The sequence below is a fragment of the Chrysemys picta genome, chromosome 8 (genome assembly GCF_011386835.1).
Source record: "Chrysemys picta bellii isolate R12L10 chromosome 8, ASM1138683v2, whole genome shotgun sequence".
NCBI classification, from domain to species: Eukaryota; Metazoa; Chordata; order Testudines; family Emydidae; genus Chrysemys; species Chrysemys picta.
Genome location: NC_088798.1, coordinates 55935366 through 55960410, shown reverse-complemented (window position 1 = coordinate 55960410; position 25045 = coordinate 55935366). Strand labels below are relative to the sequence as shown.

The window sequence follows — 25045 nt, the reverse complement described above, 5'->3', positions numbered from 1 at the left end:
CAGGCATACTTCTCATTTTAAAGTGGCTGTGAACCTCTGAAGTGCTTTAACATGATATAAATTTGCAAGGACTTTAGCAAATTCCAACGTGAAGATTTAAAATCTTCATAACCTCTAAAATGACAAAACCAATCTTCTTCAAACTGGGCCCATTCTGATGCTCTCACTGAGCGTGGTCTCATTTTAAACATGTTGAATGTAAACCAGAACTGCCCCGCCCCCTGGTTCAAATTTTTCTGGGCTTTGCAGAAGCTTGCATCTGACCCTGGTCTCTATTATGCTTTGAACCAGAACCTGGATCCAGACATCCCCAAGCTTTTGTGTTCAGGCCCATCTCTAGTGAGTCACATGTGTCTAAAACCTGCTTGAAAATGGTTTCAAACATGGGGACAGGGTCTGTTTGCTAGATTTGTGGGACGCAATACAGATCGGTGCAAATGGACTGGCCCACAATGCCATGCTGCGTGGCGGGGTAGCCTGGGCAAAGTTAGGGTGACCAGACAGCAAGTGTGAAAAATCGGGGCGGGGTGGGGCGTAATAGGAGCCTATACAAGAAAAAGACCCAAATATCGGGACTGTCCCTATAAAATCAGGACATCTGGTCACCCTAGGCAAAGTACATATATCTTTCGCTGTTTGGGCTCTCTCCTCTTTGGAGAACTATTGGTCCTTGTGAATCCATGTTTAGGCTGGTAGAGGAGCCTTTAACATTTTTGCTCTTAAACGGCCAGCTGTTGTCCCAAAGAATGTGTATAATCAGTGGATCAGATCCATCCCTGCTTTTTTTCCGCTGAAGTCAATACAGTTAGAAAAGAAATGAGTTTGGCTCAGTGTTGTTCAACTGGCCATCCCCAGCAGTTCTGCAGGGCAACAGGAGAGGAAGAAAGTGTGTGGCTACCTAGCAAGAACAAGGAAAAATGTTTTTTTTTCTTCTTGGCTCATTTCTGGTACTTAGCACTCAGTGAAGTCAGAGCCCTGTGTTGGGCACCAAATGCTCCAGCTTTTTGCTGAAATGACACTGCAAGAAACACACGGTCTGTTGCATCCATATATTTAAAGATCTGTTCTGTCAAAAACTCCCTGCCATTCCCCTTTTATAATGCTCTTCCCTTAGGGAAGGCACTCTCTTGAAAAGTCTGAGTAAGAGTTGGTATTTTAACGGGGAGAAAAGCACAAGGAACTTTGGGTTGGCACAGCAGCTCCTTTGGGAGCAGAATTAGGGGGTCTCGGGTCAGTCTGTAGCCCAGCAGCTACACTTCATTATCTAGTTCAGTGTTGAGGTTGGAACATATCTCTGAGGATTCACAAAGTTGCTCTATAAATCTCCCTATAATAATTACTATCATGTGTATGTATTACAGAGGGTCTAGAGGTCTCAACCAAGATCCCCTGTTGTGCTAGGCACACACAGTAAGAGGCAGTCCCTGCCCCTAAGAGATTACAATCTGCATAGGCAAGACAAAGGTGTAAGAGATGAATTATTACCTCAGTTTTATACATGAGGACCTGAAAGATTAAAGCCACGATTCAGGAAAGCACTTACGTGCGGTCCTCAAGTGGAGATGCTTTCCTGAATCAGGGCCTAAGTGGCTTGCCCAGGATTGTACAGCGAGTCTGAGATGGAGTGGGGGACTGAACCCAAATCCCTTGAGTCCTTGCACAGAGTTGTAAATACAAGACCACCTTTTCCTCCCTAGATACACAGTTGATTGACTAATATGGACGAATCATTCCCAGACCTTAATTTTAAAGCAAAGCCATCAGGGAGGCCTCTGAATGTACCAAACTTACCAGTCAACACCATTTTAAAGAGATAGGCCTGAGCCAACACCTCTGGACCTTCAGAACATTAACATTCCAAATGTTCTGACTGAATGGACCAAGCCCCAGCTACGTCAGAGACTGAATTCCGACCTAGGAACCCCCATGACAGCTGCAATCCCCTGGGACAATGCAGAACATGAAGCAAGTGAGAACTGGGGACAAAGCATTTTCTATCTAGGGGATCTGGCTGTGAAACAATCGTCCAGGGGAGATCAGGCAAATCCAGAATCTGACTATCTTCAGAAAACGTTTCAAAGCCCTCCTCTTTGAGAAAGCTTTTCCACCATAAGTAACGCCCCATTTAGTCCCAAACTCCCCACAAAAACCCTGCTCTAAGCAGATTTCTGACCCTATAAAGGGAGAAATGCCAGGGATTCCATGAAATCTGATAGGGACTTTGCTATTGATTTTATGCAGAAGATGCTCAGATTTGATGGTGATGGGAAGCAGTATGAAGCCTTGCAGTTTGGGTCCATCTCGCCTTATAACTGGAAAATGGCCTGAACTTATTTTACCTTTTGGAAACTTATGGGATCCATCCTGCTGGAAAAGCAAAGTATGGGCTTCAGTCTGAATCCTGACATTCAAGTTTTAAGCACCCAATGACAGAGCTTTAGAATGGAAACAGAGACACCACCCCAAGCTGTCAAGTTTAATAGATGATGAGAGCAAAGGACTTCACAAATATTGCATAATGAAAACCTCATCAGCCCTGTAAGTATGTAAATATTAACTGCATGGGAATAGTCAGTCTGAGTTGGCAAGGCTTCAGGAGGAGTCAACTTTAGAGCAAGGATTAGAACTCGGGAGTTCCTGGCTCCTGGGTTTGTGTTCAGACCACTAGGTGGCACCTCTTTCAAACTTCCTCTGCATAATAAAAAGGCTCTGGAGAGCCAAGGAGTTGTGCATGGGGAAGGTGTTAGTAATGGCTGTCAATGGAGTCCCGAGTTAGAGCAGAAGGGCCTCCTAGTGCAGAGGAGTTGTGTTCGCTCTTTTTAGAGTTCTGAGAATTAGGGCAGGGTGGGAGTCTGAACTCGCCAAACCCAGACTGCCAGCTCATTGAAATGTCTGAGTCTGAGCTGCCAGGTTCTAGGGTGATCACAGCAGCTTTGACGCGTGGGAATCCAGTCCCCAGTGAGTGGGCAGGAGGAGAGGCCTGGTCTAGAGGGGAGCAACCTGCACAGACTACCCCATTTGGGGAGCTGGAGGGGAGGCAGGGGCCCAGCTGCGAGTGGAAGCAGCTAGCTATGGGGACTCAAACCCAAACTGTGCAGAAGGATTTGGGTTAGAATCGGCCAAATTTTAGATGAACAGCAGAGCCTGAGTCTGACCCGCGTGAAGATTCCTAGAAACATCCCCCTGCAATTCCCCTGCTTTAGCCCCCATGTTGCGCCAACCAGAGCCAGCCACCGCCCCTAACGAATCAGCCAGAAGGATCACAAGTAAGCCATGAAAGGGTCTTCCTCCAGTGCCAGAGCTGGGATGGCTGCCTCCACAGGGCTTCCAAGTCCTGCCAGAGTGGAACCGAGGGAGTAAACTTATGTCCTAAATTCAGATCCCCTTGAAAGTAGGAGGAACCTGCATTTTGCCTACAGTGGCCAACTGTCAGCTCAAAGGAGAAAGTAGAAACTCAGCAGCTGAGCACAGCATCACTGGCTCTGGGGCTCTGGCAGGACCCTGACTCTCGAATCCTCAGGGTAGCGTGTGTATTCTTAGTCATATGACACCCATAATTGACCCTCATGCCACAGCTATGTACTCATGCCTCAGCGGTGCTCTGTAGAGCAGCAGTCCAGCTCCCTAAGAGCCAGCAGCCCTTGTTCTGCAAAGGAAATTTACCAATTTCCTTGTTAAGCTAATTTAGAAAAGCAAAGCATTTTCATTCAAACCATGTACAGTAACTGGGGAGCCGATGGATGCCAGGCACCAGCGCCAGGAATAAAGCACGGCCATGCATACAGGAGATCAGATTACAGCTATTAAAATGAAGAAGTAAATCTGCTTCCTTATGGACAGCTCTGCAGCGCGTGGCAGGGTCTTTGGGGCTGGGACAGGGGGAACGTCGTGACTTTTGCTTGTAATATACCAGTCATGATGGTTTTTCCTACTTGGTCTCATTTTTGTGTGCTCGCCCATCCATGTGTCCATCCCCCTAAATGGGATCCATCTTCCTTGGGGATGTGTTACATGTCAGGACAGGCCAGAGAGGAAGAGGTTTGAAGATGAGGTGGTAGGCAGCACTCCAAGTGAAGATTGTAGAGATGGGTCTGAGCCATAGAATTCAGACCTGGATCCCAACATCTCCAAAGTTTGCGAGTGTTTTGCCCAATTTTGAGAGAAGACGGAGTTGCAAAGTTTGGGACTGGATCTTACTCTTGAGGTGTTGGTGGTTTCATACCCAGTGTTCCTGTTTGGGCTGATTGCTAGAAAATACCCTTCCTCTAAATGAGATGTCGTTATAAAACCAGCTGTGAACTTTAAGGCAGACAGAGTTACGCGGGTGTTGGACAAGAGACTACTGGAAACATCTGCCTTTCTCTCGTCCCCCAAATCCTCTTGTTCACATGTATAAACGGGAAGGGTGAAAGGCTGTGGATCTCTTCAGTGGTGATTTTGACCTTAGCGAATATCCTTAGTTTAAAACCTTTCTTTTGTTACTTTTGCTTTATATGAAACTAATATCCCTCCTGTTGTGATGAGATTATACAAGAAATTCTCCCTCGTCAGCCACTTCCACCTCACTTTGCCCTCAAGCCAGGCAAGTATTTGGCATGTCAACCTGCTGCTGAGTTTATTTCTGACCTGGAATGAGATTATCTCATGTCTGAGTGATGCCATAGTGTCCTGGAGAAATCCCCCTCCTCATTTCTAAGCAAGACTTTGAAATGCCCCAACTAGAGACAATCCCTGTGGAATCCTTCTCAGGTCTCTCACCAGGCATACTGGAATGAGATACTCTGGGCACATCTCCAGCCAAACTGGATGTAGTAATTAAAGATGTTAGTTAGTTATTGTAATACTGAGCCTTAGAATATTACTTAAAGGCTCCCCGCATCCTGGGACATCACAGATGCTACTTATGCATGGCAGCAACTGTGTCTCTTGCTGGAGTTATTCTTGTGGACAGGTGGTAGCATTATTGCCAGTAGCATGGCAGTATTAATGGGTCTCTGTGTGGGTGAATTTGAGACTGGGTGGAAAATTCCTAGAGGTCTTGCCAGAGGCATGAAATGAATACAAGCTCTCCAGCGGCCCATGGCAGACATGACTAACCATGAGGTTTTCTTTGCAGAAAGGTACAGATTGGCACAATTATAGGCCAAGTTTGTGTACACATCTTTTTTTCCACCACAGCACAATCTATTCCATGAATAGGTCATGGGAAGCTGGTGATGGTAATGATTGTATGTTATACCAATCAAACTCTGGGCATCTTTGGCCTGGATTCCAGCACCAGTGAGTGACTATCTGCTAATGTAGACGAGTTTGTGCAGGAGGGTCCATTGCATACAAGCTGCAGAGACTTTTGCTTGTGTTTTGGGGGGATAGGTGGATTTGGCTACTTTTCTTGTCAGGAAGTTTAGGCTATAGAAATTCTGAGGCAGGGACTGTCTGTCTGTGTAGGCCCAGTGGAGTCTTGATCCCTGCCTGGGGCCTCTAGGTGCTACCGCAGTACAAAAAGTAACTCAGAAAAGGAACAGAGACTAGCTGCTAAAATGGCACGTTTGTATTTATTTTTAGGTAGGAGAGGGTCCCTCCACCCATGGCAGGTGCATCCCATATGAACACAGACCGAGGAAGGATACATGTAGGTTGCAAAATTGCTCTTGAATTCCACTTAATATATTGATTTCTTTGGATTTTTAAAAGCCCAAATGAGGCCTTATTTTATATTCTGCATGTCCCTTACAGTTAGTTACAAATGCAATCTCAAGAGAAGGATTCCAGCAGCAACCCCACCAACTATGGAAGTAGGCATAGCTAACAGAACTGTACAGGGTTCATGTAAATAAATCCCCATCCTCTAGACATCCAGTCCTCCAACAGCAATTTCCTCCCCTGGAAACTGAATTAAAGAGACTAGACTTGCAGCGAGCTCTGAAAGGCAACAGGATTGGGCTCTTTCTGATCAGAGGGTGAGCACATGCCAAAGGCCCATGTGAAGACCACCCTGCGAGGAGCCCCCTTTCCATTGCACTGGAGGGGATTCTGCTCAAGCACTGTTAGCATGACACAGGGAGAGGGTCAGTCAGGCCATTTATAGGTCCATGGCCAACACCCAGAGAGCCAGTGCAGATCCCCAAGCTAAGTATCTGAATCCAAAAATCCAGTGCTAAAGACAGAGTAAAATTTGGAGCCGGTGGGGTGAGGGAGTGGGAGAGAAATGCTAACAAAAAGGAAATACTATGGTGAAGGCTAGTCCTGATTGATGCTGAGCACTCCCTGCTGGCCATGAGAATTGCAGGGGATCAACCCCAGTCAGGATCAAGCCCATCTCACATGTGTAAATCAGCCCAGGCAACGTTCTGTGCTAGCACTAGATTCTCTTCCACTAGAAAACAAGTTACTCTTCTTTAATTGAAAGGAAAAAAAGTTAAACTTACAGTGCAAAAAGGGATCAGAACCTAAAACCAGCCCCTAAAAGCGTGTCCCTTCTCCCTCCAGCCTACCAATCTTCTCTCAACTGTCACAGGCTGCTCGGCCTGTCCTGGGCTCGCTTTTCTAACCACTGTCTTTGCACATGAATCGTTGATGTTGCAAGGATTATATTGTAGATTGAATGCAAATCATTTGGGTTTGGTGGAGACATGACAGCACGTGTCAAAATATCACAAACACAAGAGGTCATATGGCTAGGGTTAGGGCGTGCTTGGTTTCCTGTCATGGTGGGCTTCAGTTGAGAGGTGTGTGTTTGTAATATATGCACCGTAGTCCTTTATTCTCCCGTGACAGCTGTGCTTTTGTAGCAGTTCTCTCTGCTAAAGGGCCAGAGAAGGAGCTGTCCATTTCGGGCTCAGTCCTGCGAGATGCTGAGTGCTCTGGCTCAGATCTAGCAAAACACTGAAGCTCATACGTACCTTTAAGCACCTGAGTAATCTCAGTAACTTCTGTTTAAGGATGGGTGCGAGTGCTTTACCGGGGGAGAGCCAGGTTGCTCAGCACCGCGCAGAATGGAGGCCTCAGCTTTGCCAGTAGAGGAGGTGAGCTTCGGAGCTGCTAGACCAGAATTTAAATCTTGTTAATGGCTGTAAGGATGATGACAATGTTATGTAGACCTGAGCAGTTGCCGCGGGGACTACAGCTGGCTGGAACCTTTGTGGCCCCCACTGTGTGTGTTGGCAGCTGCACTGGTGCAAAGTGAGCGTTAAACCTCAGTGCTAGGGAATCGCCCCGACTCGGTCCTTGCAAGGGGACCCTGCCCTGGTACAAAGCAGGTGCAGTTACACCAGTGGGCTGTGTGAGACAGAGGGCTGGCTGAGCCAGTAAGGGGCGGGCAGCGGCTTGGGGTTGGGGAGCACAAATCCATCCCACATGTATCCCCCAGCTGAGGGCCTTGGCAAAACTGGTGTGAACTAGGGGATGGGCTGGGATTCAACTCAGCAGCAATATCTAACAAAGCCATGCTCCATTTCTGCCCCCTGATGAGACATGCCCCATACCCAATGCCAGAGCAGCTCAGTTGATTGCTGGTGGGTGAGGTGGGGTCCTTGCCCCGCCCCCGATGGCCAGTGTTTATCAGGAGGAGGAAGGGGCATTGCAGGTTAAGATGTGGGTATGGCACTAGTGCAGATGTGGGGGACCTTACGGCGGCTGTAACGAGAGACGGAACGTGGTCCTAGGGGAGCTGTTCCACTGTGAGCATATTCAGTCTTTTCCTTGGGAAACGCTTGTGCCCATTTTCAGGTGCAGCAAACTGAGATTCTCCTTTGCGCATGTTCTCCTCTCCCAGTTCCCTGAGCCGTGGGGTCAGGACCGTCAGACTAGAGATCACCTTAATCTTGCCAGGTTCTGCCACACCTGCTGATAGCCCTGGCTAGGCTGGGAGGGGCTGTCAGAGGTGCTGTCAGAGCAACGTCTTAGGGCTTCTGAGGATGAATTGGAATTCCTTATGTTTGGGACTCAAGGAAGAGCAGTGTGGTCCCGTGGAGAGGGCACTGACCTGGGGCTCAGGACCCCTGGGGTCTCTTCCCCGCTCAGCTACCATCCACCCATATCAGACACTCCTCTCTGGTGCCCCTCACAGTCTAATGTATTTATCCTCTACACCCCTGTGAGGCAGGGCAGGGCTATTCCCCTGCTACGGAGGGAGAAGAGAGGCCCAGAGAGAGTGACTGGCTTGCCCCAGGTCACCCAGGAAACCTGCCCTGCTCCATGGCCTTGGGGTGAGTCCTTCATCCTGTGCCTCGGTTTCCCCAGTTTGCATAAGGCCAATAATCCTGAACCACCTTTATACAGCGCTTTGAATTCCACAGATGACAACGTGTTCTCTGGGCGTTATTATTAAGTAATAATCCTGGTGAAGTCGCTTGTAATCTGCTGCTGAATGCCGCTCTATAAGGTTGCAAAAAAAAAAAAAATCCCAGGGTTCTGAATTTCCTGGGAAGCCTCGCTCCAATTGAACTCCCGTCTTTAGCCTCACTAAATCTCTTTGCTGGTTTCCAGCGGCTAGAGAGGGCTGCGCTCCCATGCGATGGTTCAGCGTGCCGTCTGAGGTCTCTTTTCACCGAGTCAGTCAGGGAGCAGGATGTGTTGCGTTGTTGAGCTGAACAGCTATTTTTATTTCCCCAGGGGATAAAGTAAATGCCTTTTACTCAAGCGTGGGCCGTGCCCAAGTACAGCGTGCAACTGCCATAGAGAGTGTCCGGCTCACCAATCAAAATCCTTCCCTTATTGTCTCCAGCATCCTTCTCGTTCCCCTGCTCGGTCTTGACCCAATTTACAACCCCCGCCCCCAATTCCATCTGCCCAACACACTGTATGTAGCTTGCGCTAAACTAGCTGTGGGGGGGGGAGGAGAGAGTGCAAATCGTGGGGAGAGTTCTATCTAAATCTCCCCTCCTCTAGGTAGTTTTAACTCACCCTCCATATCAAGTGCAGGACATGTGTAAATAACACAAGCAATCCGTCTTGTTCCCTGTGTGATCCTGCGCGGTTGTGCTTGCTTGGTGGGGAATGTTTGCTCGCTGTCCTTGCCAGCCACAGGGAGCTGGTGGGAGGAAGCGTTGCATGACGAGGCAGAGCTCACCTTGTATTCTGATGGTGGGGTGATCCGTGGCCAGGCTGGTAGCTGGTGGAAGGGAGTTTGTAGCTGTGGCCAGCTGCAGAGAGAGCCCCGATCCATCACCCAAAGTGTAGTTAACGTCAGTATACCTAAGGCACAGAGCTGCTATGGTCCGGGGGAAGCAACTGACCTCTGAGATTGCCAGGTCCCCATGTGCTGGGGGCTGCCAGGAGCATCTGAATGTGGAGCTTGCTTGACTTCAAACCTGCAGCCCGGGAGTGTCCCAAGGCTTTGTGACAGTGACTCCTCCTACCACGCCTCTCCCTCTTGGGATGCTGAAGCCCCAGGGCAGTCAGGCAGCACTGGCATGGCTGGAAATCTTTTGGGCACCCAACTGCCCCCTGAGCCCATAGGCTCCCAAATGTCTATCTGCACCTGGCCAAGCTTTTGAAGATGTTTCCTTTAGCCCCTCTATGCCTCAGTTTCCCTGTCGGAAGAATGGGCATAATACTTTATAATGCGGGGGTGCTGACAAGTGAGTGTAAAGCAGTTGGAAATCCCCTGACAGAAAGGAGGGTGGGGGGAAAAGCCAGTATCAATCGTCGTTAAAGGCTCTCGCTGACCTGGGACTCCACAAGCCTCGGCATTGCCAGAGTCACTTTGCATATCAGCAGGAAGCTTGTCTGGTTTGTCTCCAAGTTACTGCATTTCTTGTCTCCCTCCTCCTTCCCCCCACCCCAGCTCCCTGTCCCTTTGGCGCGTCGGGCAAACACTGTCTCCCTCCAGCTGTTAAAGTCCATGGTGATTTTTCATCTCTGCTCCTGCTCTGAAGAGCACTTCAAACACAGCTGCAGATGCTGCCGGCGGTGTGGCTGGAGCGTCCTGGCAAATCCATGAGAGGCTGGCATTTGGGGGAGCAGCAGAAAGACTGGAAAGGAGACTGCTCAGTGGCCTAGCTAATTAGAACTGGGGACCTGGGACTTCTTGGGAGGGGTCAGGCCAGATGCTCTGGGTGATCGGGAAAGGAATAGAGAGCTTCCAGATCAGGGGGGAGAATCTGCCCCGGGTCAGTAGTGACAGAAAGTTCTTACCTATTTGCTATTGAGTCTGTTTCCCATTTAACAGGTGTCTGTCGCTCCCACACATGTGCACTCCTCCGGCACTGACATGCAGAATGCCCGGATATGCCCCCTGCCTAGAGGAGTGTGTCCTCCTCCATGACAGGAGGGAGATGGCTGCATGGCTACTGCCCACGCTGTGCCTCTTTGGTAGATAAAGAGAGGACTAAAGAGTCCAGCGCTATAAATCCGGCACTGGCCCCCCTGCAGTCAGTTCACATAAAAGCATGAAGGAAATAAACCAGCCAGTCCCTTAGGCTGTGACCTGGAACCCAGTTCTTCTTGGCAACTTTGTCCTGATCTGTTTTACCTAGAGTCAGAGTCCCCAGCACTGTCTAGGTCAGGTGCATGATTATCTACGTCATAGTAGTGCATAGAGGCCCCACTTGAGGTCAGGGCCACGTTGTGCAAGATGCTGTCTGAACACAGAATAAGTCAGTCCCTGCCCCAAAGAGCTTACAGTCAAAATGGGCTAGACAGAGAGGGAAACAGAGATGTGAAGTGATTTGCCCAAGATCACCCCATAGGGCAGTGGCAGAGCTGGGAATGAACCCTAGTCCAGTCCCCTACCCACTAGGCTATGCTGCCTTAAGCATCTAGTAATGGCCAGGGTGTCTCGTCATCTACACTGGGGTTGGGGAGAAGGTGGCTTAATGCAAAAGGCAATGTCAATATTAGGGATGAGTGAAACAGTCGTCACCCCAATCCCAGACAGGACCTCTGTGCTTTCAAGCATTGATAGATTTTGATCAATTCTGCCCTTCGTTGTGATTCATTCCTATGCACTGTTACCTTTCCTGGTTCTAGCTGGGGCTGGGAGTGGTTGAGTGGGCCCAGATGAGGGGGCATTGGTAGGGATCCAACCACTCTCACATTCAGCACACCCCAGACTCCTAACTTCCCAGAGGTTTGCTTCTATCAGTCGTTGTGGTTCCTGGAGCTACCACCCAACGCCCGTGTCTACCCTCAGATACTGCCTCTCGTTATAGACTCATGAATGTCAAGGCCAGAAGGGACCATCATGATCATCTAGTCTGACCTCCTGCACATTGCAGGCCACAGAACCTCACCCACCCACTCCTGTAACAGGCCCCTATTCTCTGGCTAAGTTACTGAAGTCCTCAAATCTTGATTTAAACGCTTCAAATTACAGAGAATTCCATCATTTACATTAGTTCAAACCTGCAAGTGATCTGTGCCCCGTGCGGCAGAGGAAAGCGAAACCCCAGGGTCTCTGCCAATCTGAACTGGGGGAAAATTCCTTCCCAACTCCAAATCTGGCGATCAGTTAGACCCTGAGCATGTGGGCAAGACCCACCAGCCAGACACCCGGGAAAGAATTCTCTGTAATAACTTAGAGCCCTCCCCAGCAAGCTCCAGTTAGGAGGCAGCTATCTGGCTCACTCCACTGCTCGGGAGGGTTTCACACCAGTTAAGCTTTGTGAGGGCCTCAGGCTGATTCCCACAAAGAACATGTGTGAAGGGGGAAGCTTGGACGGCTGGGAGGCCAGCTGGAGGTGAGATTGCTTGTTACCATGGGGGGTGTGAGGGGTGGGAGCTGTTATGAGAGTTAGGCCATTGGGAGGAATCATGATGCTTGTCAATAGGGGCAGGGAAGGGATGGCTCCCCAGATCCATCTTTCCAAGCCATGGTGAGCAGCAGGGCACATGGACATGCTGGGAAGGGAGGATACCAAGGGAAGCTCTCAAAATGCAGGGCCTTTGGAGAGACGTGTGAAGGACTGGAGGGGGAATGAACCTCTGCCTCGCACCCAAGCCCAGCCTGGCTGAGGGCAGATGCCTTTGGAGAGATGGGAGCTTTGCTTCCATTTTTCCAGTGCTTTACGAACTGGGCTTCTCCTCTCATCTGGCTTTGATTTCGCGTCTTCCCCAAAGGACTTGGGAAAGGCAAGAGACGCCCCTCTTTACACTGCCTGCAAAGCGTGGAGAGACACGGGTTCTAATCCCCCCTCCGCCACCGCCTCCTCATCCATCCGCCCATCTCTCCCGCGCTCCTCTCCGGAGGTTAATGTGATAATTGCCATGTGTGACTGTTTACTTCAAGAGGAGGTGGCACCGCCCCCAGCTGGGCAGGTTCGTCAAAGAAAACATTGCCGCTGCGTCACGGCTGAAATTGCTGGTAATTGAGACCATTTTCCCGGCACAGGTGCACCACCGCCCCCAAGCTGCTTTCACCGTCTGTCATGATCCCCCTCTCGTTTGTGTGTCACTCTCAGTAATTAGAGTCTGCAGGTGAGGAAAGCGAGGCAGAGACAACAAGAGAGCGACACAAAGCCTGGGAGCATCAGCAGGCAGGTCTTAGGGCAGAGAGACAGGCAGTGACTGTATGTCACTTGGGAGGGATCAGGGAATGGGCTGTCTGCCTCCGTGACAGGAGACGGCCGGGCAGCTGGCTTGGAGAGGAGCCTCCTTCTGATTCGGGCGTGTTTTCCACCCACTTAGCACTGGAGAAACGGCTGTCGGGTGCGGGGCACTGGAGTATTAGTCCCACGTTCGTGAGCGGGAGGGCTCCTGGACGGTGGATGTAGTCCCATCTAGCCCTTTTTTACTACCTCCCAACACTCAGTGTCACAGTCTGTTCTGGGCTGACGGCAGGAGCTGCTTCAAAGCCTTGATTCAGTCTTTTCAGGAGCATTTAGTGCATTTGAGTCACTTTCAATAAAAGCCTTTGGGAGGCAGGGCAGGGCTGGGGGGCACAGAAAGTGAGGAAGGAATGTCACAGCTCAGGGGTTTTAGGCAGCAATTTCTCATCTCCTATTAAGAGGTTTCCCCCCCCCCCCCCTTGCAGATTTTTTTTTTTTTTTTTTTAGGCCGCTCTTCCAGTCTTTGGAGATTACTTTTCTTTTTGAAGAGACTCATGGTGGTCCCTACACTGGCCGATCTGGAGATGCGCTGCTGATGACTCAGATGAAGATGAGGGCTTAATTAGCGTTAGGAAAAAAAAGAATTGTTCATTCCAACAAGATTGATGCCACCTCCCCCAGACGGTCACGTTCTGCCGCATCACTGCTCGGGCCGGCGTCATGCGCAGATGGCTTGACAAGAGGACGAATGGGAACTGGGAAGTGGCAGGGAGGTGGAGAGGGGGCACTGCTTTATTAAAAGGCTCAGTGAATAATGGTATTGAGATGTCACAGAGCGATGCTCGCTAGAAGCCTTTTAAGCTAATACGGTTTGGCCCTGTGGTTAGTGCTCTCCTGGGTGCTGGCATCTTCTCTTTCTGTTTCTCTGAGTCTCACCAGTGAGGCTGTAATGCAACACGGTTGATATGCTATTAACAATGACACGGTCAGACTACACGTATGCTTGGAATAACCCCAAACTGGAAGGACAAAGGTTGGCAGCCTCTAGCTGAGATGCCAACTTCACTGCATACAATTCTTCTTTCTGAACCCAGGCCACACCTCACAGATGCAAACACTGTGGGTTTTGTATTGTTTAGCATGGTGCGGGTGAGACACAAGGGAGCCCCAAATAGAGTGACCAGATGTCCCGATTTTATAGGGACAGTCCAGATTTTTGGGTCTTTTTCTTATATAGGCTCCTATCACCCCCCACCCCCTGTCCCGCTTTTTCACATTCGCTGTCTGGTCACCCTAGCCCCAAATGAAGTCAGGTGGGGAATGTGCAAAGAGAGAAACCTCACATTCTATTCTGTGCGTGGCCTCAGGCCTTACCTCCTTGGAGAGAAGGATGGGTATGCTCAGCTGCCGGGTTTGGATGGGATGGAAAATTCTCCAGAATCCAAGGGTGTTTGGATTTGGTATTTTGCTCTGGGCTTATCTCTTCCTTAATTGTAATGCGAAACCTCACCTCCCATCCATCCATGGGCTGGTCGCACCCTAGTGGGAGGCCATTACAATGATAGGTGTGATTTTAGCGGAGAGTGAGGAGGAAATGTGTCCCCATCCACCCACCTGTCAGGTCATGATGTGGGGACAAACAGTGTCTGTGTCCCCAAGTCTGGTCAGCTGCAGCGGGCTGGAGGGGAGGTGACAGAGAGGGCCGGGTGCCAATGTTTGCGCTGCCTCTGATGGTGTATAGCTAGAATCCAGGCTCTGTGGGGAGGAAGTGTTTTTACCCCCGCTTGGAGATGGCACTCTGGAACTGGTGGAGGAGGAAAGGGGAGAGGCACAACATTTCAGCCTGGGTTTGGCACTGTGAATCCCTGTCTGTACCGAGCGAAGAGCGCCAAGAGCGTGCTACCATCGTGTGGGGCAGGGGAGGACGATCTGAGATCCCCTGAGGTGACTGGTTCAGGCAGACGCTGTCAGCTGTCAGAGTCTCTGCTGCTTTTCAGTTGGGGGAGGCCTTCTGAGGGGTTCTAGGTGATGGAGTGGGGAAATGGCTTCCCAATCTAGACTCAGTGTGTGAAAAGAGCTGGCTAGCCTTGGTCCTAGGTATTCACCCACTTTCTCAGCTCACTGGCACCATTGTCAGTCCCTGTGTAGGAGAGGCTCAGCCCTGAAATAATGGGTGATTGAGGTATGTTATCAGAAACAACAGGGCTGGAAGAGCAGAGGGTCCTGAAGGTCACGATGGAGATGTATTTATACAGCAGTTTTGAGGGGACTGGCCCTGGAATAGCAAGGAGATGCTGCAAGTCAGCCTTGAGGGGCGCCAGCAGAACAGTGTGACAGGGCCAGGACTGGAGAAGCAGAGGCTGCTCTGTGGGTCAGGCTGGCAGAGCTGTGTGGGTGAAGTTTACATGGCACTTGTCCGCTCCATGCCTAGCCTGAGCCAGCATTATCAGCTGCACATCCGGAAGAGCAATAAATGAGTCAAACTGCCACCTTTCTCCCTCCTCTCAGACGGTTCTTGTCATCAGTCAATTCCTTTTGGGATAACGAGGAGAGGAGCAGTGTGTCTGTGCCCGTTCCCTCCTTTGGCACAAGTTCTGGCTCCATGTTCCAGTCCAGAGGAGGAAGGTTGTGTCGGAGGAACGCTAGAAGTCCCAAGCCAAATTGAGGCTGCTGCTTTCTTGCCACACTAGAGCAGAGAGCACAGAACTGCAGGAGAGGCGGGGAAGAGAAGAGAGGTTCTTGGTTCGTGTGCATGGGATGACCCATTTTAGGGGAAGGCTGGGGCTGTGCCCGTTCTGCCCCTCGGAGGGCAGCATTTGCAATGTGTAAGGAGACTGAGAACCTCCCCTGGTTTGCTTATAATGGAGCAGATTGCAGCTGCCTTCTCTAGTATGCCAAGGCATGGCCTGCTGAGACATTCTGTCTCAGGGTACGATTCTCCATCCTTTATTTGGATCAAGATGAAACATTGCTTGATAGGACTGGTAGTGTCTGTGGCTGTACTCCAGCTCATAGGCTCATAGACTTTCAAACCAGAAGGGACCATCGTGATCATCTAGTCTGACCTCCTGCAGCTAAATTGGTGCCATTCTCTCCATCCCAGCCTGTGGCCCATGCCTGGCGTGGGCTTCCAGCCGCATTAGTTCTATTCCAGGAGACACAGACATGAGCGATATTCATTTGTTTGTTATTTGACTTGTGCTTCAGTAAGGCAATGCAATAGCCAAGGCCCCATGTATTGTGGGGTGAGGCCCCCTAAATTCTCTGGCACAGCCTCCAGCCCACGGCCTGCAGTATTCGTCCCCTTTGCACCCCAGCCCACCTCAGCAGACAGCCTGCTGCGAGGAGCCAGCCCAGCTAATGAGTCAGTTTAGCTCCCCTCCCTTCCCTTGGGACATGGCTGGAGGGAGCGGCTTGGGGAGAAGCACTGGAGCAGAAGCAGAGGAACTGGGACTCTGGAAGAGTTTGCATGCAACCCCCCAAGTGCCCAGCTCCTGATGTTTATGTAAAGATTTGGGATAAAGACTCTTCCTCCGCCAGAGCCGGGATTCTGGCTTTATGCCATGGTGTGCAGTGTCAGAGCAGACTCGGCATGCAGATCTTTGAGCATTGACTGTCCAGGAAGCTCATAAGCCAGCAGCAACTCAGTACCATGTAACTTGTTCTGTGCTGGGCACTCAGTGCTTTCCATGCAGGCCAGTTCTAACGCTCACAGCTCCAGTTCCCTTCTCAACCTCGCCACCACCTGGCCCAGCTCTGAGCCCAGCCCCTCAGCCCCACTGCAGGTGACTGCTGCACATTTCCTGGGGAAACAAGGGCAGCTGAGCCGGTTTAGAGCAGCTTCCCTCCCACGCCTCAGTTCTCCTTCTCAGGCCTGCTGAGGTGCTGCTCTGCAGATATCCCGGCTCCCCAGACTCCTGCCCATATCCATCAGGGCAGCGTGGGGAGCAGAGCTGTCTGAGCATGGCACGGCTCCTCAGCCTAATCCAGCCTAGTGGTGAGAGCTCCAAACAACACCTCTCCAAGGTGCTACAAGTGGCTCCTCCCCGGTTGGATCAGGGCAGGTCTGGATATGCTCTTGGCTCAGGACAGGAAGATGCCAAGCCAGTTTCTCCCTCTCTGGCTCCTGCTCTGCCCTTTAAAGTGCCGTACAAGGGGGCCTGTGCTGGTGTGCTGCACCTGACAAGGACAGTACAGGACAGCACAGGCAGGGTGGAGGCCGGGGGCAAAGGCTCCCATCCAGTGCTGGGTACCAAATGGCAACTTCAGTGAATTACATGGGGTGGGAGGGTGGCATAGTCAGTTCTATGGCACTTGGGCAACGTGCAGGATTCTGCAGAAGGCTCCATGGCTGTGGAATCCCGGGGCACACAGGGCCCTGGTTATAGACCCTGGGGAATGAAGTAACTGGAGCCCTTCATGGTCACACAGAGGTGGAATACAGTGTAACGTTGTTGTTTTTTCCCTTTCAGACCAATGATGCCTTAGGAGCCACCTGGAACTGGCTGTACTTCATCCCCCTCATCATCATCGGCTCCTTCTTTGTTCTTAACCTTGTCCTGGGAGTGCTTTCCGGGTAAGCAAGCTGTGATCCCCTTCTTTTGGGTCCATTAGCCCCTGTTAACCCTGCTGTGTCCTGATCCAATCACTGGTTGCTCTTGGATTAGCACTGGGGTATTTGGGAGCTTGCTCGTGCTCAATCCTCCTTCAGCGACTCCTCCTGGGAAGGCTTGGTCTGCAATAGTGTTTCTAGTGGGGTCCCAAAGAGATCTGTTCTTGTCCATAAGCTACTTAACATTTGTATCATTGACCTGGAAGAAAACATAAAATCATCACTGATCAAGTTTGCAGATGACACAAAAACTGGGGGATTGGTAGATAATGAAGAGGACAGACTGATCTGGATTGCTCAGTAAATTGGCACAAGCAAAGAATGTGTTTTGTTAACATGGCTAAATGTAAACGTAGACATCTAGACACGAAGTATGCAGGCCACATTAGGGGATGCAGGACTCTCTCCTGGGAAGCAGAGACCCTGAAAAAGAGGTGGGGGTTGCGGTGAATAATCCGCTGAACATGAGCTCCCAGTGCGGCACTGTGGCCGAAAGGGCTCAAGTGATCCTGGGATGCGTTAACAGGAGAAGCTGGGGTAGATAGACTCAAGGAGCTCAGTGTATTTAACTTAGCAAAGAGAACATTAAGGAATAACTTGATGACAGTCTCTAAGTACCTTCACGGGGAATAAATATTTCATAATGGGCTCTTTAAACGAGGAGAGAAAGGTCTAACACGATCCAATGGCTGGAAGTAGAAGCTAGACAAATGCAGACTGGAAATAAGGTGTACATTTTTAACAGTGAGAGGAATTAACCACTGGAACAATTTCCCCAGGGTCACAGTGAATTCTCCATCAGTGACAATTGTTAAATCACAATGGGATGTTTTTCTGAAGGATACACTCTAGGAATTATTTTGGGGAAGCTCTACCCCCTGTGCTGTACAGGAGGTCAGGCTAGATGATCAAAATGGTCCCTTCTGGTCTTGGAATCTATGAATAGCTGTGAACTCGCTCATAGCTGCATTGTTCCCTCCATGGCTGCCTGCTCAGAAGTGCAGCCACTAGTGGAGTAAGGAAGTCCCCCTTGATGCAGCTGTATCAGCAAGACTAATGTATCTCACGCCTCCTGGTCCCTCCCAACTCATCAATGTGATTGCACCACTGCTGCTGCTGGTCAGTCCTCTTTTGGTCTGGGCAGGATGTTTGGTATTATGATATAAGTGTCTCTGGAGCTTCAAATGCCACTTGAAGTTATCGATCGCGCACAGTTCCCTTGACATGGCCCCAGTCTCACCAGACGTTTACTTTTCCAAAGAAGAAAACACTAGGTTTAGAGTTGGCTTTGTCTCGCCCTTCTGGACATTCTCTACTGGGCTTAGTGCACAACACAGACTTCTACCCTCCACACCACTTTCCCTACTAATCCTCAACACACCAGCTCTACACATCTCAGCAGCTTCCCTGGGGGAGGAGGGTGCCACAGGTTGGACACACAGTCGGTCATTTGCCTAGCAGGCGGGCTGCTGGGCCCTGTCACTCATTCCAGCCTCTGGTATGATGTGAAAGCTCAGCCCATTTCCAGCCTTCCTGAATCTCCCAAGCTGTGCTAAGCAAGAGACAGACAATGTAACGGGCCAACTGCTACTGTCTCATTGTGGTGTTTGGAGGTTCACCCAGACCAGGAAGGGGTTCTGTCACCACCTGCCCTGTAATCTTGGGGTGACTTAATGTTGTGCTTCTGTGGCTGAAAGCGCTAACACCAGCAGCCTGCCCACAAGCACAAGGTCTCATCCTGGCTTCCATCAGCCCAGTTACTCCTGGCGGGGTGACCCCAATGGCTATTTCAGTGCCGAGTCTCCCCAAATCTGTCCTCCCCAAGTTCTTAACTACCTGACACTCAGACTTTTCACCTCTGGTTCGCTCCCCCCCCAAAGGTGTGAAACCAGCCCCCCAGTTATCAGTTGCTTTGGCTCCCACACTCCACACAGTTTGCACACTGAGACCTGCTTGGGATAAAAATAAACACAAGATTTATTTACTAGAAAAACCACAGATTCAGAACTGAAATAGTAGGGGAGAGCAAACACATACCGGTTACACAGAAAAGAAACATAAAAGATGCAATCTCAGACTTCACACTTCTGTATTAGATAAAATCCCTTTGCTAATACAAGTTATCTATTACCATTGAACAATTTCCCAGCATACCCACCAGCCTTTCATGGATAGCTTCCCGCCTACAGGCTGTGCCTCAAGTTCTGAATGCCTTTTACTTCCAACCCCATCCATATTTAAGGGATTTGCAGGTTTATTTTCTTCAGTCATTATAGATATTCAAAGTGGGGAAATCCTCAGGTGTCTCAATGTCTTTCCACTAACTTCAGTGGCCCAGCATTGTCTTTTCCTGGATTGTTCAATGGATCATTATTCATTACTTGTCTGGTGTGGTGTAAATACCTGGTTTGGAGGGTACCTTGCCTTCTCTGATTGCTCACTGCCCTGCTGTGAGGTGGAGCCGAAGTTTATGAGCTCAGTTCTCTATATATACATGAATTCATAACCATGCCCTGCACGTGTCTCATAATGATCATTAAGTTCAGATACAAGCTTTAATAAAAGACCTTACTCAATACATTTTTATAAAACAATACCATTGGCTCCAACCAGTTGACTCAGCTGCTTATTCTTTGGGGTTCAACTCCCCTGTTCTCCACTTGGGGTCTCTGGACCTGCATTGTCACTCGCATCTCGCTGTTATGATTGATGCAGTGCCGCATGATGCTTTGTGTTTGGGGGTGAAGATATGTTGAGTCATCGAGATGGGACGCTGTATTGGTACCACAGGATCATCATGGAGGGCGATTGCTCTAAGTAGCCAGCCAGAGCACTTATAGTTCCATCACTACTAGCACTACACACGTACTTTGCTCTCTCTATTCTTGTCTGGCTCCTCAAACCCACCTAGACAGGGACAGTCAGCACAATCTGAATGGAAAACACAGTCTAGGGGGTCTTTCAAGGGCTGGTCTGAGCCAGCCATGGTGCTGGGATCTCTTTTAAAGCCAGGAATGGCATCTCCTTTGGCTGGAGAGCTAAGAACGCTGTAGTGACAGATGCCTCATGAGCTTCTGGAGGAGCCCGTGAAGCTGCAGTGGCCAGGGACAACTGGTGTGCAGATAAATCCTGAACTGCGAAGTGGCGTTGGCAGCAAGAGGCTGAACTGGAGTGTTTCCTTCTCTTGCGGGCTTTTACCTGGGTGGTTCTGGCTGAGCAGCTGAGCCATCTCACTGTGGGGCAGAGCAATGACGGCAGGAAGGGCTGGCTGTTCTCTCCTCGGTGTGAAGTTTGTATTTTAATGTAGCCTGCCATTTGATGCCAAAAGCCGTCAGGGAAAATTGTCTGGATCGTTGTGTTCCTGGGGGCAGCTGACGGGAGGGGAGCGAGTGTGTGATGTATAGTTTGGGTGTCAGGTGGGGGGGTGTTTGAGGTGTAGGGTGTGGGCACACACAGAGAGTGTTGGTAGGCGGGGCATAGAGGGATAGACCTGTAGCGTGTGCTACTGGCTGGTTAGCTATGGAGCTTGTGGATCAGGATATAGGGCATGGGCGTGGCTATGACATGTGTATGGCTGTGTCTACAGTTGGAGCTAGGGATGTGATTCCTAAATAGACATACTCGTGCTAGCTCTCCTAGAGCTAACATGCTAAACAGAGCAGTGCAGCTTGGGCAGGGGTGAGCAGCAGCTCAGGCTAGCCATGCTGAGGGGGCACCCAAGGTGGCTAGTCCATGTTACCTCTTGCTACTGCCTGTGCTACCGTGGCTACATTTCTATCTTCAGCATGCTAGCTTGATGGGACCTAGTGTGAGTCTGTCTATGTGAGCTGGAAATCACACCCCCAGATCCAAGTGAAGCCATTGCCTGCATGTGAGAGAGTGAAGTGAGTATAGGATGTGGCTATGTGTGTTTGCTCTTTGTGTGTGGGAGTGGAGGGGGTGACTGAGCTGTGTGTGAGTGCAGGCTGTGGCTGTGTGTGCGGGGTGTGGCTGAGCTGTGTGTGAGTGCAGGGCATGACTGTAAGCGTGGGGTGTGGCTGAGCTGTGTGTGAGTGCAGGCTGTGGCTGTGTGTGCGGGGTGTGGCTGAGCTGAGTGTGAGGGGTGGATGTGCTGTGAGTGAGTGCGGGGTATGGCTGTGAGTGCGGGGTATGGCTGGGTGTGGGGGATGTGGCTGAGCTGAGTATGAGTGCGAGGTGTGGATGTGTTGTGAGTGGGTGCAGGGTGTGGCTGTGAGTGCAGGGTGTGACTGTGGGTGCAGGGTGTGGCTGAGCTGAGTGTGAGTGCGAGGTGTACATGTGCTGTGTGTGAGCGAAGACCGTGGCTGTGAGTGCTGGGTATGGCTGAGCTCTGTGTGAGTGCAGGGTATGGCTGTGAGTGGGGTGTGGATGCTTTGTGTGTGAGTGCAGAGTGTGACTGTGCGTGCAGGCTGTAGCTGAGCTGTGTGTGAGTGCAGAGTGTGGCTGAGCTCTCTGTGAGGGCAGGGTGCGGATGCTTTGTGTTTGAGTGCAGGGTGCGGCTCTGAGTGCAGGGTATGGCTGAGCTGTGAGTGCAGGGTCGGGTGCGTGTGGACAGTAGCGTTGTAACCGTTTTACTTGTCTCCGAGGACATGAGAGTTTAATGAAACCCATTAGCTGGGGATTGAAGAGAAGCAGAGCTTCTTGTCTCCATGGTGATGAACCATGGATGCACCAGCATGTCCTGAAATACTGTCAGAGGCTTAGAGCATGAGATGAGCAAGAAGAGAACAATTTCAGCAAGACAATCTCCTCCTTAATCCTTGTTTTCCATCATTCCGGAGGTCTGCACAGAAGGACTGAACTGGGGCTGTCCAAGGACAGCCATGTGGGGGGCAGAAAATGTATCCCACAAGCTGACTTTCCATTAGTAAAGCCCGGGGAGCTCAGTGCAGGTGTGTGGGCTTCGTAGCTCAGTGTGCTGCTCTGCATTGTGACACGTGGCGTCATGCTGGTAGGACAATAATGACTTGACACTCCAAATGCCTCGGAATAAATGGATGCAGCCTTTCTGGTTTCTGGGGTGGCTCAGTGCTTGGAAGGGCCCTTTTCTATCATTAGTCACCTAACACATCCAGGCAGCTGGAGAAGGAATGAGTTATGACAAGGACACCACAGAAACAGCAGTGTCTTTTGTGACATGCATAATGATCATTGTCCTATACTATTTAATGTCGCCTCTGAACACCATTGAGACACCATGAACTACTAGGATAATGACTTGGATAGTAAATAGGGGGTAATGGAGGGAGTATAATAGCTGTAATGTCAGATAAGTGTTCCTCAGGTGTCATCCACTGGCTGATTATGTCAAACCCAGATGTTTATTCCTCTTCGATATTAATGTCAGACAATCAACTCAGTGTCCCAGCTTAGTGCTAGTGGGAGCAGTGGTAGAGATGCTATTTTTCATATGAAACATTCCCATCTCACTGTAGAGCTCCTTAAGTAAGAGTTGGGATATTGATCCTAGAATCCAGGTTGGCATTATGCCTAATTCATTTCTCCTCAAGTTTCAATCCATGGTGGTTCTCTTCTTCATTTCCCGTTCTAAGTGGTTCTGTAGAGTTTGTGAGTACCGCTGAATTGTTGTTGGATACCACCCCACAGGCAGCTATTACCCAGCACTAGATGGAGTAATTCCTGTTTGTGAAGTTGGTAAAATGCTCTGGGATGTTTCAAGGTTCAGGATCGAAAATTGGAACTGTCCTTTCTGCTCTTTTCTCTCAGATTAGCTTACAGAGCTGGGCGAAAGTTTTCAGTTCAATAGTAAATTAGCTGAATAATGCAGTTTCGGGGCGTTTGAGACTATTGGCGAATTTGTGTAAAATTTGTCGTATAGTTTCAGCTGAATAAAACAGAGGGGAAAAAATTCTTAAAAGTCTAAATGATCCATTTAAACATTTTGTTTTGAAATGAACTGTTTTGTTTCAAAACACCATTTTGAAAGGAAGTTCAAACAGTTAAGTTTGACCAAAACTAAACTTTTTCACTTTTTTGTTTTGGAGAGAAAAACCAAAATATTCAGTTTCAGTTTGAAGCAAACCAGATATTTTTGTTTTTTTGATGTCTTGGTTTGGTCACCGAACTAAATAACCAGTTGTTCCCTCAGCTCTCGCTGATGTCGGAAGTGGTCCCACTTTCTGCTTGTTCCTGGTGGTCTGTAAAATAATTCCATATGTGGGTGATCTTCTCTATGTGGAAAAGTAATCCCTCACAACAGTAGGCTCTGTGGGGTGTAAATCTGCTGTCTATGGTGGCAAGGAAGAGGTACGCTCTCTTTGCCTCCTTCATGGCAACGATGGAGGTTTCTAGGAAAGTTGGTCCGAATTTGTCTGTATCAGACTTCATTTTTTCATCTCTCATGCTTAAGCTTTCTTCCTCACGTCTTTTTCTGTCATAGATCGTTCAAGAACGGTGGCAATCTGTGTGCGCAACGGGATGGATGGGAGTGCTTTATAGCAGCCATCAGAGATAGTGGTTGTATTGCTTCATTGACTCTTCTCTGTGGCCTCTTGGCAGGGTAGAGTTTTCCATAATTAAGTTCTGGAATCTGGCTAAGTCCAAGAGTTTTTTGGGGGGCAGACCATAGTGGGGGTTGGGTGGGTTTCTCACTATCTTGCAATAAGGGAGAGTTATTTCCTTCTAGAGGAGGAAGTGGTGCTACTGGAACTGGGTGGTTCTTGCATGACTAATGTTCATGTCCAGCATTAGGATTCAGGTCAGAGTGTGTCCAGGTATCTGTTGGTTCAGAGTATGCCTATGAGAAACATAGTGTGGAAGGTTAGGATAAGAGGCTTGGGCTAACCTGTCAGAAGCATCATCTACACTGACGTTAAAATCTTTCAAGGCAGTGAGTTTTGTGCACTTAATCACAATCACTTAATCCACAATTTGTGGAGGTCTATAGATTTCCTAGGTTAGTCTAGTCTCAGGAGTCACAGATTAAGTAGATGCATTCAAAGAATTTTGTTTTTAGTGAACTTTTCGTGCATTTGAGCCCAGAAGAGAGGCGAATGGCTATTCTGCTTCCATATTTGCCCTCCTTTGCTCTGGGTGTGTGACGACTAGAGTGCCCTAGGTAGATGAGACAATGTGAGCTCACCTGGTCCAGCAGTGTCAGCCAGCCAAGAGCCTGTGATACAGACCAGGTCGGGTGACCCATCAGCAGTAAGACTGTGGTTGGCAAAGGGTCTGCTGATCACAGATCTTTCTTTGCTCTGTGTGAGGCTGAGATCTTGGTGTTTGTCTGTTCTGGGCCTGTGTAAGGTAACTGGTTGCTGATTGCATTGGATTGGAGATAGCTGTCTAGTGATCTTCCCAGGCACCAGCTGGCATTTCCACTGTTTATTTATTCTTATGAGGATTTGTATTGGGACGGGATGCAAGTGGGTGGCTGGTCTAATTGGCAGTGGTGATGATCTAGTGGTGTGCCAGATACCCAGGGAACAGCAAGCCTGTTCAGTTCCCAGGAGGACGGAGATAGGTGAAGATTTGGGCTTTTGCAAGATGCCCAGGCAACAGACCGAGAGTGTGACATTCCTGCACACGTTGCCATTGCAGTGCTGCAGGAGGGGGCGAAACTTCACTCCAGAGCAGCAGAAAGTCAGATGGCTGTGGGGAGGAGGGGCATACTGTGCATCGCTGTGACTTGAGCCAAGGAAGAGAGCACCTCCACTACCTGTACAGGCCTAGTGTGACAGGGAATCTGGGCTGTTCCCTTAATATCAACTACTGGAGCAATAACAGGGGCCCAGTGGAGACTTTTATAGAAAAAAATGTAGAAAACTGTTAATCTGGGATGCACAGTCAGATGAAGTCTGATTGTCATGAAAATGCGCATGCGTTAGGCTTTGGTTAGAACACATGTTGTTTGACTTCGTTAGCCTTTATTACATTTATAATATGTCATTTGTTCCTAGGGTTCTGT

General features: G+C 49.6%; 1 protein-coding gene across 2 annotated transcripts in view; it reads left to right on the top strand.

The window, feature by feature from the left end:
- The window catches only part of CACNA1E (calcium voltage-gated channel subunit alpha1 E), a 267448-nt gene that overhangs the window by 119479 nt on the left and 122924 nt on the right, over nt 1-25045 (top strand). For both annotated transcript variants that reach the window (XM_065554517.1, XM_065554515.1), the window contains exon 8: nt 16961-17064. In XM_065554517.1, coding sequence (XP_065410589.1) covers nt 16961-17064 — 104 coding nt within the window. The remainder of the gene's footprint in view (nt 1-16960; nt 17065-25045) is intronic.